The sequence below is a fragment of the Coturnix japonica genome, chromosome 4, assembly GCF_054131305.1.
Source record: "Coturnix japonica strain WE chromosome 4, WE-NBRP24, whole genome shotgun sequence".
NCBI classification, from domain to species: domain Eukaryota; kingdom Metazoa; phylum Chordata; class Aves; order Galliformes; family Phasianidae; genus Coturnix; species Coturnix japonica.
In genome coordinates, this window is record NC_140666.1 from 40293859 (window position 1) to 40310741 (window position 16883).

The following is a 16883-nucleotide window of genomic DNA, read 5'->3' on the forward strand; positions in this document are numbered from 1 at the left end:
CAGGTACTGTGATAAACTCTGAAATACCTCAGCAGAATATGAAATTGATTTTGATCTGCTTCTGAGCTGGAACATGAATGAATGTGCACAGAAATAGACTACTGGAACACAGGTGAAATAGTGTCCCCTAGGCTGGAAAGATGATGCCCTTCAACAGTATTTCCATATACTTTTGTCCTTCATTATTTCCCATCCTCTCTAAAACTTCTCAGGATATATTTTATGTGTTATGACCAGCAATTGGATGTATAACTACCATGAAAATTGCTGCTATTGCTAGTAGTGCTAATGAGAAGCTCAGTACTTTCTTTTCACATTTCAATAGTTTAGTGTAATGATGAAATGTGCCATCCTAAACTGGGGCATAAAGTAGAATTCTTGCCTATATTAAGTTATTAAAAGCCCAGTTACTTCTCATTTTGGAGCAGAAGCCCCAGGTGGTAACTGTAAATTGTAAGTATGTGTATTCCTAGTTTAGCTGGGCAGCGTAGAGATGTGCAATGTAGTATTAAAATCTTTTAGAGATTTCTTCAAGTTTATAATGAGAAATTAGCATTTCAGCAGCAAGTTGATTTTTGTAGTTTGTTTAATTTATGTGTCCTATAATGAGCAGTAAACCTGTCCAAGGCTCTGGTTGTTTATAGTGAGAAAATCAGGAATAAAAGAGAGTATGTATCAGATATTGACAAAATGACAAGTTGCCAACTACCATATATCTCTAATACTCATTTTGCACCTTTTGGTTTCTATTGGTCGCCTTTTGGGCTTAGAAATAAAACAACTTTTGTTGCAGATTTGTTTGGTTAAATTCCAAGTGTCTTGTATAAACTATGTGTATGTATTTTACAGCGTTTCACTGCTTTCACTGTTTTTTTTTTTATATGACCATGGAGATGGATACTTTGAGAAACATAAATACATCCATCATGGTGAGAAACTGCAATCTTATCACCTTGGTTATTTGCCATTTTCAACTGTAGTATCACTCACCGTTTTGAAGTATAACAATTTGATGCTGAATGTAATACCAAACTTTTCAAGGTGCAGCAACTACAAAATTGGAAATAAAGTAATTAAGTATAGAACACTCAGAATATTCTTTTAAATAATGCTATGGGGAAAATGCCATCTATAGAAATAACATCAATTGTTGTCGCTCTTAATCAGCCAAGCAAGATGAATATGAAAAGTAGAAGAGACTAAATAAGATACACTGTCTTTCTTTCATAAAACTTTTACCTTTTTCAGTGGCTGCCACAATAATTACATTAGTTGTAAAAAATATCCAAGTGATTTCTCTGGTTGGTGTTATGAAGGGACTGTCGTTTGTTCTTGTATAGCTTAACTTTCCTTGGAGAATACATAGGGTTCTGTTATGTTGTAAGTGAACTGATCACAATTTGTACAAAAGTGGGCTTCTGGAATTGCAACTTCAATTATCCTTGCGTAGTTTGCTTTAAAAATGAAGTGAATGTTCCCTTGCCTTTTGTTTTACGTTTTCAAATTTTCTCTTTATTATTATTATACTGTGGCAAGTTTTCATGACTTGCAGCATGAAAGTCTTTCATGTCAAACTCTTTGAGGCTTATCGTGAAGAGAGAATGTATGAAGGTCCCGTACCTTTCACCACAAATCTGGAAAGCTTTCTAGGTGCTACTCAGAGGACCAGTAGGTTTGGCTTAGCTCTTCCATGTTTTGACACACACGTGAATGTGTTAATCGCCTGGCTTACTGGTTTGTTTGATGTTTTTTTGCTTTTTTCTTCTTCTTCATTTAATTGGGGTGATTTATTTGTCTCTGTTATTCCTGTGAAAGGCTTTATTCGGGAGTGATGAGGTGAAGGAGTAACCACAAGCATTAATTAGTGAATTCTTCACTGTGCATTCAGTTCCCCTAAGTTCATTTATAATGTTACAGAGTTTGTAAAATAATTTAGAACTGATTTTGCTTGAATTGCATTCTGATCTAGGAATTTAGGATTTGGTATCTAGGTGATACTAAAATTTCAGAATGCTGCTTCTAGAGCGAATAAAAATATTTCTAAAGAAAATGATAATTGATTGCCCGCTGGCAAATTTTGCTGGCAAGTGTTGTGTTTGAATGACCCCTGCCAAGTTGAAAAGTTAATTCAGCAAAAGATAGACACTGGCCTTTTTGGAAAGGAGAAAAACCTGCAGATTATGCTTGGAGTCTTGTTGACACCTTCATACCAATGACTGTCAAAGGATCTTCTAGGTCAGCCAGAATTTAGTTCAGTCTAACTATATTTAATTATACTGTTTTATTTTGCTGTTTGCATGCATTCTCCCAGGACAAGAAAGGTAGTATCCTGGGAGTGTGTGAATGGAGATAATCACCTTTCTTTGTGGAAAAAGCTCTGTAGTTTTGATAGGCCAGGAGTTATAGTGTGGGGGGAGATGCAGGTGCAGAGACAAGGGATGGCATGCCAAAGAGATGGAATCAAAAAGTCAAGTGAGGGATGTCCCATACTCCTCTCTTTTGCATTGTTGACTGCTCACACTACAGAACTGTCTGTAGCAAACTAAAGTGAGAAACAGTGTTATAGCATGTGCCAGTCCCATGAGAAAATAATGAACTTCGGCTCTTTTTGACCAGTACTCTTCACTGCATTCACCAGTACAAAGTTATCTCTCATGGGAGGTGTCACAGCCTAAGGGGAAGACTTTTATCATTTTTCCTTTTTTGGACATAGCAGACATTTGCATTCTGGGCTTTGTTTCAAAGACAATTGAACAAAGATAGTGATCACTGTTTGTGCAGCTTACTGTGAATAGAAACCTTCCCCTTTGCTACCAGCCAATGTTATCTGCTTTAAATGTCAGACACCCTTCAGTGTGCACAAAAGCAATGATGAGATAACACTGCCATTTGCCTATGTTGGAAACAGAGGGATGGCTCCAGGAGCGAGGTAGCAACACTTTCAGTGAAAGCCTTTGAGAGAACACCCACCCAAATTCCCGACAGAGAATTCCCTTCATGACATGATCTGTTCTGTTGTAGTTTGTACTGAATCTGTGACAGGAGTCTTAAAACAGAGAAACTTCAGATTAATTGAGTCTAAGCCTTAAGAAGGTCTGTACTCTAGGCATCTTTGCTTCTCCTTGCGTTTCAATTGCTCTTGAAGTGTCTAATTTCTTGTTCAAGTGCATAAGACAAAGAACTTTTATTGAAAACAAAAACAAATGAAGCCCACTCCACTCTTATGTTTAAAAAAGAAAAGAAAATTAAAAACATTCTGCTAATGACAGTGAACTGATTGATTTTCATCCGTTACCTCATCCTAAACAATCCCTTTCTCTTTTCCCTGTCTGCCAGTCTCCCATGAATAATTCTGTGACAACTTTCCTCTTGATGGATGTACACCCTAAAAAGTTTCCAAGTTTTTATGTGTGAAATATGGAGAATGTTAGCATGGACAGTAATATGTATGCTAATACAGGTCTCCAATGGATTTCTGGCCCTGAAAGCAAGGGAAGGAGGATGGCCTCGCACTAACAACGCAGAAGAATAAGAGTCATAAGTCAAGGGATGCTGAAATTAAAAGACTGCACCAGATCTGTATGTGCTCAGGCATACTTTTTGAGCCTGGTCTTCTACTTTCAAAATCCATAGATGTTATTAGATCAGGCTTTTTGCATCAACAATACAGGCTAGAAAATGCCATTTCATGCCAGTTTTCTCTTCTCAAAAAAAACCCAAACAGCTAAATCCAAAAGCTGATGAGGTATTGCTAAGTGCCTTAGGAATATATGGGAGTCCAATTGTATCTCGATTTAGAGGGAGCACTGGGAAGCAAGTTTTAAAACATGCTCCAGCAGTTATTAGGGCTGTATGTTGTTAATAACACTCTTCTGACAAAGACTTTGCAAAATTGGCTACTAAAATTATTGATTACTCTTACTTAATTTAATGTTTCTCAGAAACATTAAATTGGAATGAGATGCTCCCTTCCTAAACTTGCATCATTTTGCAGAATACTGCTCTTCATGTTATATGCAACCTTAAACTGGCCTGGTGTTGCAAACAAGAAGCAATTACAGTAACTCCAGTTATTCAGGTAATTCAAGTAGAGTTTCTGGAGTTGAGAATGTAACAATCAGAGAATAAACAACTCAAAAATGCATTTAATTTTTATGTGACTATCTTAAAAAAAAAAAAAAAAGAAAAGAAAAAAAAAAGGAAACTTAAAAGGTAGGAGACGTAATTTCCTCTTATTGATGAGGATTTTTAAAGAGGACAAATCTTCTGGTGTTGTATAGTTCACAAGCACTCACAGATCAAGAAATAACACATCAACAGAAACATTGTAAGAGACAAACAGCTCAGTGCTACTGTTGAGTTTTTACACACTACTTCCTTCTGTGTGCTGGAATACAAATAAATATTTAGACATATTTAAATATGATCCAGAGATCTGAGCCTTCAGAGATCTGATCTTTGTATTCAACTGTACTGAATAATTCTGTTTCCTCTGCCTTGGGCCTCAATTTGCCAATTGTTTAGTTTTACTCTGTTATACCACATTGCATTGTGGGGGAAGGGAAGGAGGAGGAAAGTTTTGTTCTGTAAGAGTGCAGAACAGGAGTGCTGCTGTGCTGTTTTAGTCAAGTTGGACTAAATATTTGGGTTAGTTTTTGAACGAGTTATTTACAATCAAAATCAAAAGCACAGAAGACCATGCTAGCTCAGTCTGAGAATTCTCCTGCAGGTGGGCTACTTGTACAGTACGATAAAATAATATGTTTCTGCTATGGCACTGTGTGATTGAATATATCATGTAAGAACAAAGTAATTAGATTAGCTTACACATTAATTAGTTTGTTTTCTTTTTGTTTGATCTCTAAAGTCTTTTAACAAAGACATGCTTTTAGAGGGGTATAATTTCACTAATTAAAATCCCAATGTGCATACTGCAACACCTGCCTTCTAAGTGAAACTTGCCTGAATGAATACAAGCCCTCCAGTATCTTGGGAGGACACTCACAAGGAACTCATGCCCCAGAGGTCCCTAGATTACGGGGTTTCATGTCCATATATAGCTGAGAATTTGTTTTTAATAATTTATTGGCTTCTCTACCAGTGGCATTTTGCAAGTGGATGTGTTGAGCAGAGTGGTATTCAAGGAAGAAGTGGAGGCTTTGGAAGGCTCATGGTTCCTGGCACCTGTGAAGCTCCCAGTCTTTTACACAGGTGACAAATGCCTGGATAAATGCTATTTACTTCTGCTTTGTTGGCTGGCACTATCCATAGAAAAGATCCAAATATTACTTTTGCTTTAACCGATCTTTGATAGTCATTTACTACATTTGCAGTTTCTCAAAGCAAATTCCAACAATTTAAAGCAGAGAACAATGATGAGGAAGAATATTTTTGTGTAGAAGGTGGCAATAACAGAACAGATGTACTCTTCCCTTTCTCAACTTTGTAGAAACTTGCCTGGCACACTAGTATACCTGCCTTCTTTAAGAGCTAGATCAAGCTTGTGTTATTCTAATCCCAAATCAGCTGAGTGGGTTAGGTAAGGAGAGCATTTGGAGTGAGATTTGGAAAAGATAGTATCTCTAGCTTTCCTGGAACAGTGTCCAACCAGAATTACATTTGATTACACAGATTTATCCTTTGTTCAGTTTAAAGGTAAAAGCTTATTTTGTTTATATCTGAATCAGAAATGTAATACAAGTAACTGCTTGCATATGTATATCTATATATATATAGATATATATACATACATATATATAATATACATAACTAAGTGTACTCATTTGTGTTTTCTTGTTTGTTGTAATACTCTATTTACTACTGCTGTGATACCACTTGAAATTAAATATGCCCCACTGGTCTTTTCCAAGGAGCTATTTGTTTGTACATTATCTCATCACTGCTTTGTACTACATTATCTTAGTTGTATCATATTTAAATTTTCATAATAGATTCTAGAGGAGGAAAAGGACGTAGATCTCAAGTGTTATGTTTTTGTGTGCTAGATCTGGGAATGTAAGCAGAGCTCTTGTCTCCTGCAGAGAAAGAAAAGAAATGCTTGATGTGACCTTATATGAGATATACTTTGGCAAGAGCTGAAAAATGGAGAACATTTTTTTTTTTTCTTTTTAAATTTGACTCCATATTTCATGATTGCCAAGTTCTAGCCTAAAGGAAATCTTTATGGCTGTGATATAAGCTTTTGAAAGAAAAGGAATTATAATGGTAAAGGCTGACAGTCTTTTAACTTATAGAAGCACTAGCTATTACAGTTTGTGTGCACATTCATGTGTGGGTGCATAGTTTGATAATGACAGATACTGAATATCTTTTTTTCCAAAAGGCTGACCTTGAAAAGTCATAGCATCAGAGTACCAGTAAATGATATATGGTTCTAAAAGCTGTAAAATGTCAGACAACATGTACCTTATGACATAGTGCAGTTTAATTTTCTCAGTTGTCATCTCTTTAACTTTTGAAGCATTCTCTGTTAGAACAGAAGTAATTTTGAGAAACTGGGTGAGGAGGCTGGACAAGGTGAAGTGTAAAGATTTGATGACATAAAATGATAATATGAGTAATTAACCAAGTATTTATGTTGGGGTTATGTATTCATCTTCACAGTATTGCAACCCATTCGTGGAAGTGAGTGTGGAGTTTGGAAATTTTTATCCTCCTTGACTCCTCTCTGAGTTGCTGCTTCAGAAGATATGCCCGAGTTGTGTTCAGTTTTTCCATTAAGGCTGGAGTCCTTTGCTCAGCTTGTGGAGCCTTCCTGATGCCTGCAGAGTTTCATGTTCTCTGTTCAGTTAAGCTGGTATCAAGAAGTTCAGACTGTGTGGGACTTAGGCTAACTCTGATGTAGCCACATCTTGAGCATTGCTGATGAAAAGTAAGAAGATTAAACTCCGTGTAATCTGGGGATCTTTATGTAAGTAAAGTCCAAATTACCATAAGCTCTTCTAAACATTGATTTGTGGATCAGTAAGAAGGGAAAAATTACTAAAATTAGCTCAAGTTGCACATCTGTGGGTCTTTCTCTTTTACAGTAAAAACCCTTTAAGGATGCTTTGGAATAAGAAAACTATTCTTGTTTTACCTTATTAAGGGAAAGCAGCTTTGAAGCACAGTCATATCTATTCCTGAGTTAACACACAGTTACACTGGATTTATAGAGGCTATTAAAATGCTAAGAGTCACTGACTGATTATTTTAATGCTCTCTCACTATTTCATTAAAGATTAGTTTCGAAATTGAACTGCTCTGTCTTGTTGGTATTGCCATTTTACTAAACGTGGATAATGTGGATATTGTGTCTTTTTTTTTTTTTTTTTAATGCATTCAAAATGAAGAAATATGTTTCTGGTGTTCAGTTGGTATGTACAGACAAAACAGAAACAAGGCAGTAAGCTCAGAACACCACCAAGTTGCACAGGTTTTCACTCTTTATTCAGTTTACAAAATTGTGACAGATTTTCTTTGGCTTTTAAAATCTTATGATTACATTAATTGTATTGACATTAAACTTACTTTTCTCAGTTACCAGTTGTGGTCCCTGTAGATGAAACATGCAGCTGTACAGTTCCCCAGGCTTCAGGTTTATCCTGCTTGATCAATATGAATTATGTTATTATTCTGTGGTGTTCATCTAGAGGCATAGGCAGAGTTGTAACTACAGCCTCTCTCAGACTTTGATCTTCATCAAACAGCAAATGAGAATCACTTGTTATCAGGGAAGAAGTTGAGAGCTGCTTCCTCCCATCTTCTCAGTTGTAATTAATTTGCCGCTCCAACCTTGGTTTGGACTTTTCTGAAGAAACCTGGCTTTTCTGTTGCCCAAAAGTCTGACTGGGTTTCAAGCAAGCCTCAAGGCAAAGAATCCACAGCTATGCTGACGGATCTGAAGTGATGTCTATGTAGGATCATTCTTCAGGATACTTCTACATCACTAACATCCATACAAACTCTACTTGCAACCAAACCGTACTAGGGAATTATTGAAAGAGCAATAATTGGGTTGGGCCAGGACATTTCAGATGTGCTTTAATGCTGTTGAGTTCTGCTGCCTGGGAACATTTTGTGGTGTAGTTTGATTAACTACTAGAGACTGCTTCTCCAGCCTCAGAGGCACAGGTGTTATGTGAACAAGCTGAAACAGGCAGTGATTAGCCCCACACTCCTCACTGAGCAGCCAGCCCTGACTTGGGTGTATAACCATTATTGAACTGTAATCAAGTATTGGTTCAGAACTATTTCTCTTTACTCGGTACAGCCCATGCAAGCTGGATGTTTGTCCGCTTATGATAGGGAAACTTTCTAATTTTACTAACAAGGTTTTTTTCCCTGCAAAATCTCCACTGTTGCTTTGAGATGAGTTGTTGTGGATTACCATAGTAATAGACCACCTGGACATTGCTAATGAGGAATTTGATGAAATATCAGTTCTAAAATGAACTTTAGATGAGCTTTTTCCAGCTGCAAGTAAAAGGAGTTGCACCAGATTGTGATTTTCAGAGATAAGTTATACTCTACTCAGGTGGTTCAGAGGTACTATGCAATGCAAGCACTCACTGTGTGCCAGTTCTGAGCATCCATTTCTCAGTGGCAGCTGAGTTAGATTTTAAACTTATAGCTGTGGGTTGTGATGTCTTTGTATGACTCTTTCCATATTTTAGTTCTGTACTTGAAAAGGCAGTCACTTTGTGTGTTGAGCAGTGTGAGATCAGCATATTGCCCAATTAAGTCATTGAAAGTATCTTCTTCAGTTGTAATTAAGACTTGGTGAAATTCAAGATATACATTTCATACTGAAACATTGCATTGCTTCCATGTAGCAGAGAATGATACTTCTCCAAGAGTGCTGTTGGTTTGTCCAGTCTCATGGGAAGCTGCATATTGCTGTTGATGCCAAATTCTTCCTAGAACATACTGTAAGAGATGCCTTCATGAAGATGGGGCTTTGGTGGGTCTTGCCATATGAAGATGCAGAATATTATAAACAATATTTCATCTCCCAGTCTGCAGGCATTGGGCAGGAAAAAAAAGAGGACTTTGTTGTTTTGTGTTACTCAAATAGTGTGTTTTTTAGGCTTCATAAATTTTACTCAAGTGGAGATTTCAATAGTTTGAAAATGGCTTCGATTTTTTTTATAATCCCCTCAAGGGTGACTTATATTGTGAAACTTCTGTTGAGATGATTTTTCTTTGCATGATTTGTACCTGAGGCTTCTTTAATAAAAGCTATGAATCAGTAATGGATTAATATCCCTCTGTCAACTGCACCTTTACCATCTGCTTCAGATTATTATTTTAAAAGACACAAACTATTCAATTCAGAAAGTTGTTTAAATATATTTTAAAAATTAAAATGCTGTAATTTAATTCTTGTGTCAGAGTGTTGAAAACCCTACATTAGAAAAAATTATTTCCATTGGCCATAAGGGCAATCTGTCTATGTCCTTTTTTGGTCAGTTTCTTGACACTCAGTCCCTAATGTACATTACACAGCACGCAAAATATATATTAAAAATCTATAAAAATAATTCCAGAAGATATATATATATATTTCCATTTGTTGGCATGGCACTAGAAATTGTTTGTTATAAGAAATCACGTTAATCCTTTTTTGCGTGTGGTTATAATGAAACCAAAGTTAACTTGAAAGAATACTGCACTTAGAAAAATGTCCTTGTTCTTCCCGAGGATGCCAGCACTTAAGATTCAGAATCAGTTTTGTAACATGAAAATTCCAATGGAGGAGAAAATTGGAAGTATACAATAAATGTATGATCACAGAATCACAGAATTTGAAGGGCTGGAAGGGATTTCTAGAGGTCATGAAGTCCAGCCCCCGTGCAAAGCAGGCCCCCTACAGCAGGCTACACACTTAGTTGTCCAGGTGGGTCTTGAGTATCTCCAGAGAAGGAGAATCCACAACCTCCCTGGGCAGCCTGTTCCAGTGCTCTGTCACCCTCACTGTGAAGAGTTCCTTTCACATATTGGTGCGGGAATTCCTATGCTCAAGTTTATGGCCATTTCCCCTTGTCCTCTCCTCACAGACTGCTAAAAAGTGAATAATAATAATTGTCCTTACATATGCTAATATATTTAATTATAGTGAAATTAGTATATATACAGGCATTGTACATTACAGTTATAACCTTTCTGTAACTTACTAGTTATTAATAAAACTCCATTGCACAGTGTAACAACTTTCTCAGATTCATTCCCCATTGAGATTTGTCCTTTTTCCTACTGCTCAAAAATAAAATAGGTGCAACATCGAGGCTGTGTTTACTTTCATGACCATTTTGGTTGCCATTCTGTTCTATTAAAACGTCAAGTAATCTCTTTAAATTTTTTGGCACTGCACTGTTAAACTTTTGGCTAATTCTGGCTGGGTTTGGCTGATTGAATCTGTGGCCTTTGGATCATAGAGGTGGCAGGGAACCTCTGCAGGTTTCTGGTCCATGCCTCAGCTCAAAGCAGGTCCGATTGGAGCAGCTTATTGAGGGTTCTTGTCCTATCATTATGAATATGGTTAAGGATGGAGGTTCCGTACATTCTCAGGTTCCCTGTTCTTGTGTTTGGCAGCCCTCATGGCAATAAGTGAGTAAATAAATAACATGATCCCTAATTGATTTCCTGTATTCTGGCTTCCATCATTTCCTTTTCATCCTGTACTGTGTAGCCCCAAGGATTGTCTGGTCCCATCATATCTGAACCTTCTCACTGTGGGTACTGCTTTGTCCAGTGAGATTCCCTTTTCTTTCGCTTTGGAAAACTGGGCAGCATTTCAGTCTTTTCTCATAACTTGCGTGCTACACTACCTTGTTGGTCTTGTTGATCTGCTAGACAATCTCCAGCATAGCGAAGTCTGACACATGTTATTAAACACATGATATTAAAGGAAGATAATATATACGCAAAACAGGATTTCAGGTGTAAAAAGCAAAATGGTATTCCTTTATTTCTAAATCTTTCAAAATTTTTCTGTTGCCTTTCGTGGATTCTCAACTACAGCTTAATGCTGTTTTGTTTTGTGTTCTGCTTATATAGCTTCAATGGTAACTAAACTTAAGAGAGAGTAAAATGAATTAAATTTCAAATTCCAGTTTACAGAAGGTTATGTTTGTCTTATGTCACTGGGCTAGCCTAGAAGAGAGTATTTTTTTTTAGTGATTTTCCTTTCTGTCTGAGTTTCTAAGTCAAAGCATATGGAAGAACGTGATTTAGCTTTTCAAAGTGCATACGATTATCATTTTTCAGCACAACTGAAAGAAAATTGTCACAGCAGCCTTGCCCATAGGATATTTTGTATCAAAATGTCTTTCTTCTGAAGAGCTTGGGATAGCATTGTCCTAATTCCTGTAGAAAATAGTGAATTTCTAAATGCATATTTCATTGCTAACACCATATGGTCTTGTGTATATATAAAGGGCCATTCATGCTAGCAGGCTCAAAAAGTGAATGTGTAATGTGTCTTTTAACATTACTTCTGTTAAAGGATAACATTTGTTGTATTCTTTATTTTCATTCTCATTTCAGTGTTGATCTTTCTGTTTTCTCTTTTAAGGAACCTGTCTCTGAAACTGTCAAAAGACGTAGAACAAGGAGAAGCCAGGTATCCCCGTATTAGCCAGCTGGCTGGCAGCCCATCCATGGAGTGGCCTTTTACTGGTCTGGAAGAAGGCGGAGGCATTGAATCTTTGCCCTTCAGACTGATGCTGCAAGATTGCACAGCTGTAAAGACACTGCTACTGAAAATGAAGAGGGTTCTTCAGGAGGTAATTGCTCACTCATTTGTTAAATTAATAGCTTTCTGCATTAATGAGCTAAGCAGCAAAAGAAGGTCAGAAGAGTTTGTGAACTCGATGTCTCATAATATGTTTTGAATATATGGAATTGATGCAGAAATATAAATAGCTCTGCCCCAGCGTGGTTAAAGTCAGAAAGTTTATACAATAGCAGAACGAGACAAACAGATACTGCCATCTTGGTGTGCAGAGTATAAAGCTGTTCTTGAGCTTTCACCTGAAAGGTGGTGGATTGATTTAGATCAAAACAAATTGTATTGTCTTCCTCTCTTATTCTGGGGCTCTACAGTTTTTTTTTACTGCATTTGTTATTCAGTATGGAGTCACATGCAGTTTATTCGGAGAAGAGATGAAAAAGGAAAATTGTTCTAAGTGGAAGTACTAAAGCTAAAGGTTACTCTCTTGGCCTTATAAATGGCAGATGAAATCAGATTTCATAGTTCTTATATTAATTTTAAGAGTGTTGACTTGTTCTGTTCTGCTATATACTTCTGCTTCTCATTTAGACTGCTACTGTTGCTTTGAAAATCACCTTTTGCATTGTTTTTAGAATAAATCAAATCATTTTTGTGTTTGTTCTTTTTTCTTTTTTTCCCCCCCCTTTTTTTTTCAGCTGTGCAAATTTGACTCAGATCAGTTTATGACAAGTTTTCATCTTGATGTTAGTGCACTAGAGCATGCTTGTTCTTTGATAGCTACAAAAATGTTTTTTTTTAATTTTATTTGTATCATTCATAGACTTTGCAGGGTAACTTAGGTGCAGAGGATTCTAGGCAGATGCAAACCTGCTGCTCAGCGCGGGGCTTGCCCATTTTACTCTTCAGTACAAATGGGGTACCTTAATGGAACTTCTACAGCTTCTTGGGGCAACCATGCCAATATTCAACTACATCATTGCAAGCTTGTTACTTAGGTTATATTCAGAATTTTTACTGATGCAACTTCATCACATGAGGAACTGACATTTGTCTGAGACACTTAAATAAAGCTTTAATAAGTTCTTTTTTTTTTCTTTTCCTTTTTTTTTTTCTCCCCCCTCCCCCCCCCTTCACTTCCTAATCATTCCTAAGATCGGCCAATTGTTCCATTGTTCCACTGTCTGAAGAATTTTATCAGCAGTTTTGCTATAGTAGTTGTCCATTAGCTCTCCTAAATGGCAAGTTTCTACTATGTGCTGAGACCTATGCCATTCACTTTCCCCCAGCTCACAAGGAGCTTTATGCTATTGAGCTTCTCAGTGGATTTCTCTTTTGCTGAATACAGAATTGAAATAATTAATTCTCACTCAGTTCTTGCTCATAGAATGTAGGGATATGGAGTGGATTTAAGTGTTCCTGTCCACTGAGCAGGGTTTGTAACCACATTAAAATTGCAAATAAATATTAAGGATTGTAATATTACAAGACATATCATTTGTACTTCATCTGGTTGCATTGGTAGCATATTGTGTGACTATTAATTATGTTTTGCTTAAAGTCATTTATTCCTTAAGGATAAGGATAACCGTTTTACTTTTGACTAACTAGTTCCATTACACCTGTGTATGACTCTCCTGGGATTTTATGCATGACAGTATGTTGTACTTTCTCAAACTTCTTATTTAAAAGCATTCATCACATGATTTGCACAAAAGGAACTCAAAGTATTTAATATACCTGAGTTACTGACTCCTTCCTATGTAATTCATACTGATTTTATTTTTTCTTCTTATTCACTGGATCTCTCACTTCTTCCTTTCTGCCATATAATTTCTGTCTTCCCATCTGACTATAATACAATGCAAAACATAATCCTGTCTTTCTCCCTTTCTTTTTGTCTTGCCTTCCTTATGAAATCAAAACAGCCTTTTGCTTGGATATTGTGTATATGCTGTGCATTTATAATAAGTATGTGCTGTAATTTATCTCCCTATTTTTTCAGCACTTTTGAGATGCTGAATAATGATTTTGAGGTAGAATATCTTACTAGTAGTACCAATTGTTCCGGTACACAGCTGGAGCGAAATCTGAGTTGGTTAGAAAGAATTAATCGATCAAACTCAGTTTGCTGCCTTGAGTTGTTATTAGTATCTTGGTTGTTTTTGTTCTTGCTTTAAAATAAATAAATAAATGAGTGATTTCTGACAGTAGCAGAGATAGCTGTATAGTGAAGTAATGGCAGAAATGATATGGAGAATGCTGCAAAATAGCATAATTTCTTAGATTTCATATTTCTGTAAACGATTTGGCAAACCTGTTCACTATACAATGGGCATCACTCTTGGTAAAACTGTAGGAGAAGAGTAACAATAAAATGTTCACAGAAAATGTTATAAACACTCTAAAGTTTTAGGAAATGAGACAGAAATTGAGTATGATTTAAAGGAATACAGGTAGCCTGGTTTGAACAGTGTCAGCAACTAAAGAAGAGATGATTTTGAAAGTTATAAAGAAATTGGTATTGGAGCGACACAACTTTATTATCTTCAGAAATACAGGCATTTATATATTTATGTCACTTTTAAATTATTAGTGGGAGATTCTAGGAAAATATAATTCCATCAAATTGAAACATCTGAAGGAAGAATCTGACAAATAATTCAGCTGAGCATATGTGGCAAGCAGTTTCCATGGAGAAGGCATCTTACTTCCATTCTAACTAGATGTAATCTCTTTTTCCAAAAAGCACTTTTGCCCCAACTAATATTATAAATCAAACTCAGTGCAGTATGGAATTAAAACACAGAAAAGAAATATTTGTTCCTCTATTCTCATCTATTTTTAGTCTTAGGCGAATGTAGTGTTTGGCAGGTTTGTACAGCGTAGGAGTGAAACATTTTTTTCCTGTAATAGTAAAAAATAATTATTTTTAGAATTAATAATAGATCAAATGTTTTCATTTACTTTTAAAAATATAAAATAATACAGTCTATATTTGAAAAATGGTACAATTTATCAGAAGATAAAAGCTGTAGTTTTTCTCTTATAGCTGGTGTTTTCTAGGGAAGAACAAATTACAGGAGTGTGTACCTCTTTATTGAACAACTGTTTCTGACTACTAACTTAATTATGATCTGCCAAAATGTAGTACTATTTTAAAAAATATATAATTATTTTGTTGTTGCAGTTGTTTGTAATTGAGCAGTCGATATTGAAAAGCTGAGTGCAATATATGCTGTACTGTGTTGCAGATTTACAAAGCTGTGAGTTTAGCTTGTTATTAGTCTTATTATGAGAAGGGAAATTGATGACATGGCGGTAACTTGCAAGATTGAGAATGTTATTAGGGTAATGTATTTAGTAAAAGACTAATGAATGATTGTTCGATTAGAAGAATTAATTACAGATTCACTTTCAGTGCAGAAGCCTTGAAAATGTCAAATTGTAATTCTCTGTATCTTTGGCTATGTAAGTCTCATAAATGTTTTGAGAACTTTACTGAACAATGCTGAAGATAGACTGGAAAAGCAGGACGCAAGGAAACTCAGTAATGCAGCAGAAGTGAATCAAGAAAGTATTTCTGAATCCATTCAGTAGCTTTATTGTGGATGTTCTATTCCTGATAAGGAATTCTGTAATAAGTGGGCTAGCCAAGACCTGTGACCTGCAAAGTTAAAGAAGTATTTTGAAAAAGCATTAGCAGAATTAGCAACACAGCTTGATAAAAGTCATTTCCTAATTTAAGACAATATAGCCTGTCATGCAACCCGTCTGTGACTTGCAGATATTTCTTGGTCTTCCTTTTCTTTCCATTTCGGTCTATTGAACTATTTTTTGTTTGCTTGTTAGTTTGTCTTTTGTTTGCTTTTTGTTAGTGTTGTCCTCATGGTGTCTACCTGGTGCTGACTTCTATTCAGTAATAATTCCATGCATTCAAAAATAAAAATTGGTAGGTTTGTCCTTCCCTTAGGAATGGATTCTTTAATTTCAGATGGGCTTCTTTACTCTGAGCTGGCTTCTGATTCAGAAGAAGATATTTCCTTTCCTCTTCCATATGCTGTATTTATTTTCTAAATAAAGGCTGGGTGCCTCCGGTGGTGCAGTGGTAAAGAACACCACTTTGCAACACCAGAGGCCCGGGTTCGAATCCCCCCTATGGCGCAAGTGGTAGAAGTGCCACTCTGCTACACAGGAGGCTTGAATCCCGGGGGTTGGACTCGATGATCTCTAAGGTCCCTTCCAACCTGCATGTGACTGTGATACTGTGATATCTTTTATTACATTTTAGTGTGCATTTTTTGCATACCATCAGTGAGCATCTTAAAATAAAACTGTAGATTGTTTGTTAGTTATTGCTACTAACATTAATAAATATGTAATTATGTATACCAAGTAACTTTCCCAGACTACATAGGATGCTCTGAAAGCAATACTTCCTATTTATTTGCATGGACACTACAAAAGATACAAAGAGTACTATAACACTATTCGATAGAGCAAATTCTCAGATACAGAGCACTACTTTTCAACGGTTACTACCATTAGCTATGCATTTATGCAAGCAGCTAACAAGAATCTGTGTGCCGTATTCATAACAATCTGTATCAGTGGAGGAGACTCACTGCTCAAATGTACCACCTATCACGTCACTGTATTCACATCCACTGCTTGGTCTCCATAAATGTTCTGCAAGCATCAATGAATGTTGGTGCGAGCAATTTTTTTCTGCATGGAGGAATTAAATTCCACACCTTGCTTCATATGCACTTCCAGGTCAGGCAGCATTTTGTCAGACTACTCCTCTGCTGCTATCTGTCACATGACTACAAGACATAATGGAATATTGGTAGGAATGTTCAACCTCTATTGCCATACCAACAACACTCACCTCTGATGTCATGGGCCATAATAAAAAAAAAATAAAATAAAATAGGATGCATTACTTTAGGAGCAGCCATCGTATATATTGTTTTTTATGTCAAGTGAAACCTGGAGTATTTCCATCTGTGACCTTTTAATGGTTTGAGCAATAACTAACAGAGAGAATATCAAAGGGTGGCTAATTGAGGGGACATTTATGGCTTGGCCTTTCTTGAAATCATTGGCAGAACATTTCCAGCAGAGACACGTGCGGAAAACTATTTGCAGT

General features: G+C 36.4%; 1 protein-coding gene across 8 annotated transcripts in view; it reads left to right on the forward strand.

Moving 5' to 3' along the window:
• Positions 1-16883, forward strand: part of CCSER1 (coiled-coil serine rich protein 1) — a 562640-nt gene that overhangs the window by 219558 nt on the left and 326199 nt on the right. For all 8 annotated transcript variants that reach the window (XM_085545025.1, XM_015861337.3, XM_085545028.1 and 5 more), the window contains one exon: positions 11576-11786. In XM_085545025.1, the coding sequence (XP_085401151.1) occupies positions 11576-11786 (211 nt within the window). The remainder of the gene's footprint in view (positions 1-11575; positions 11787-16883) is intronic.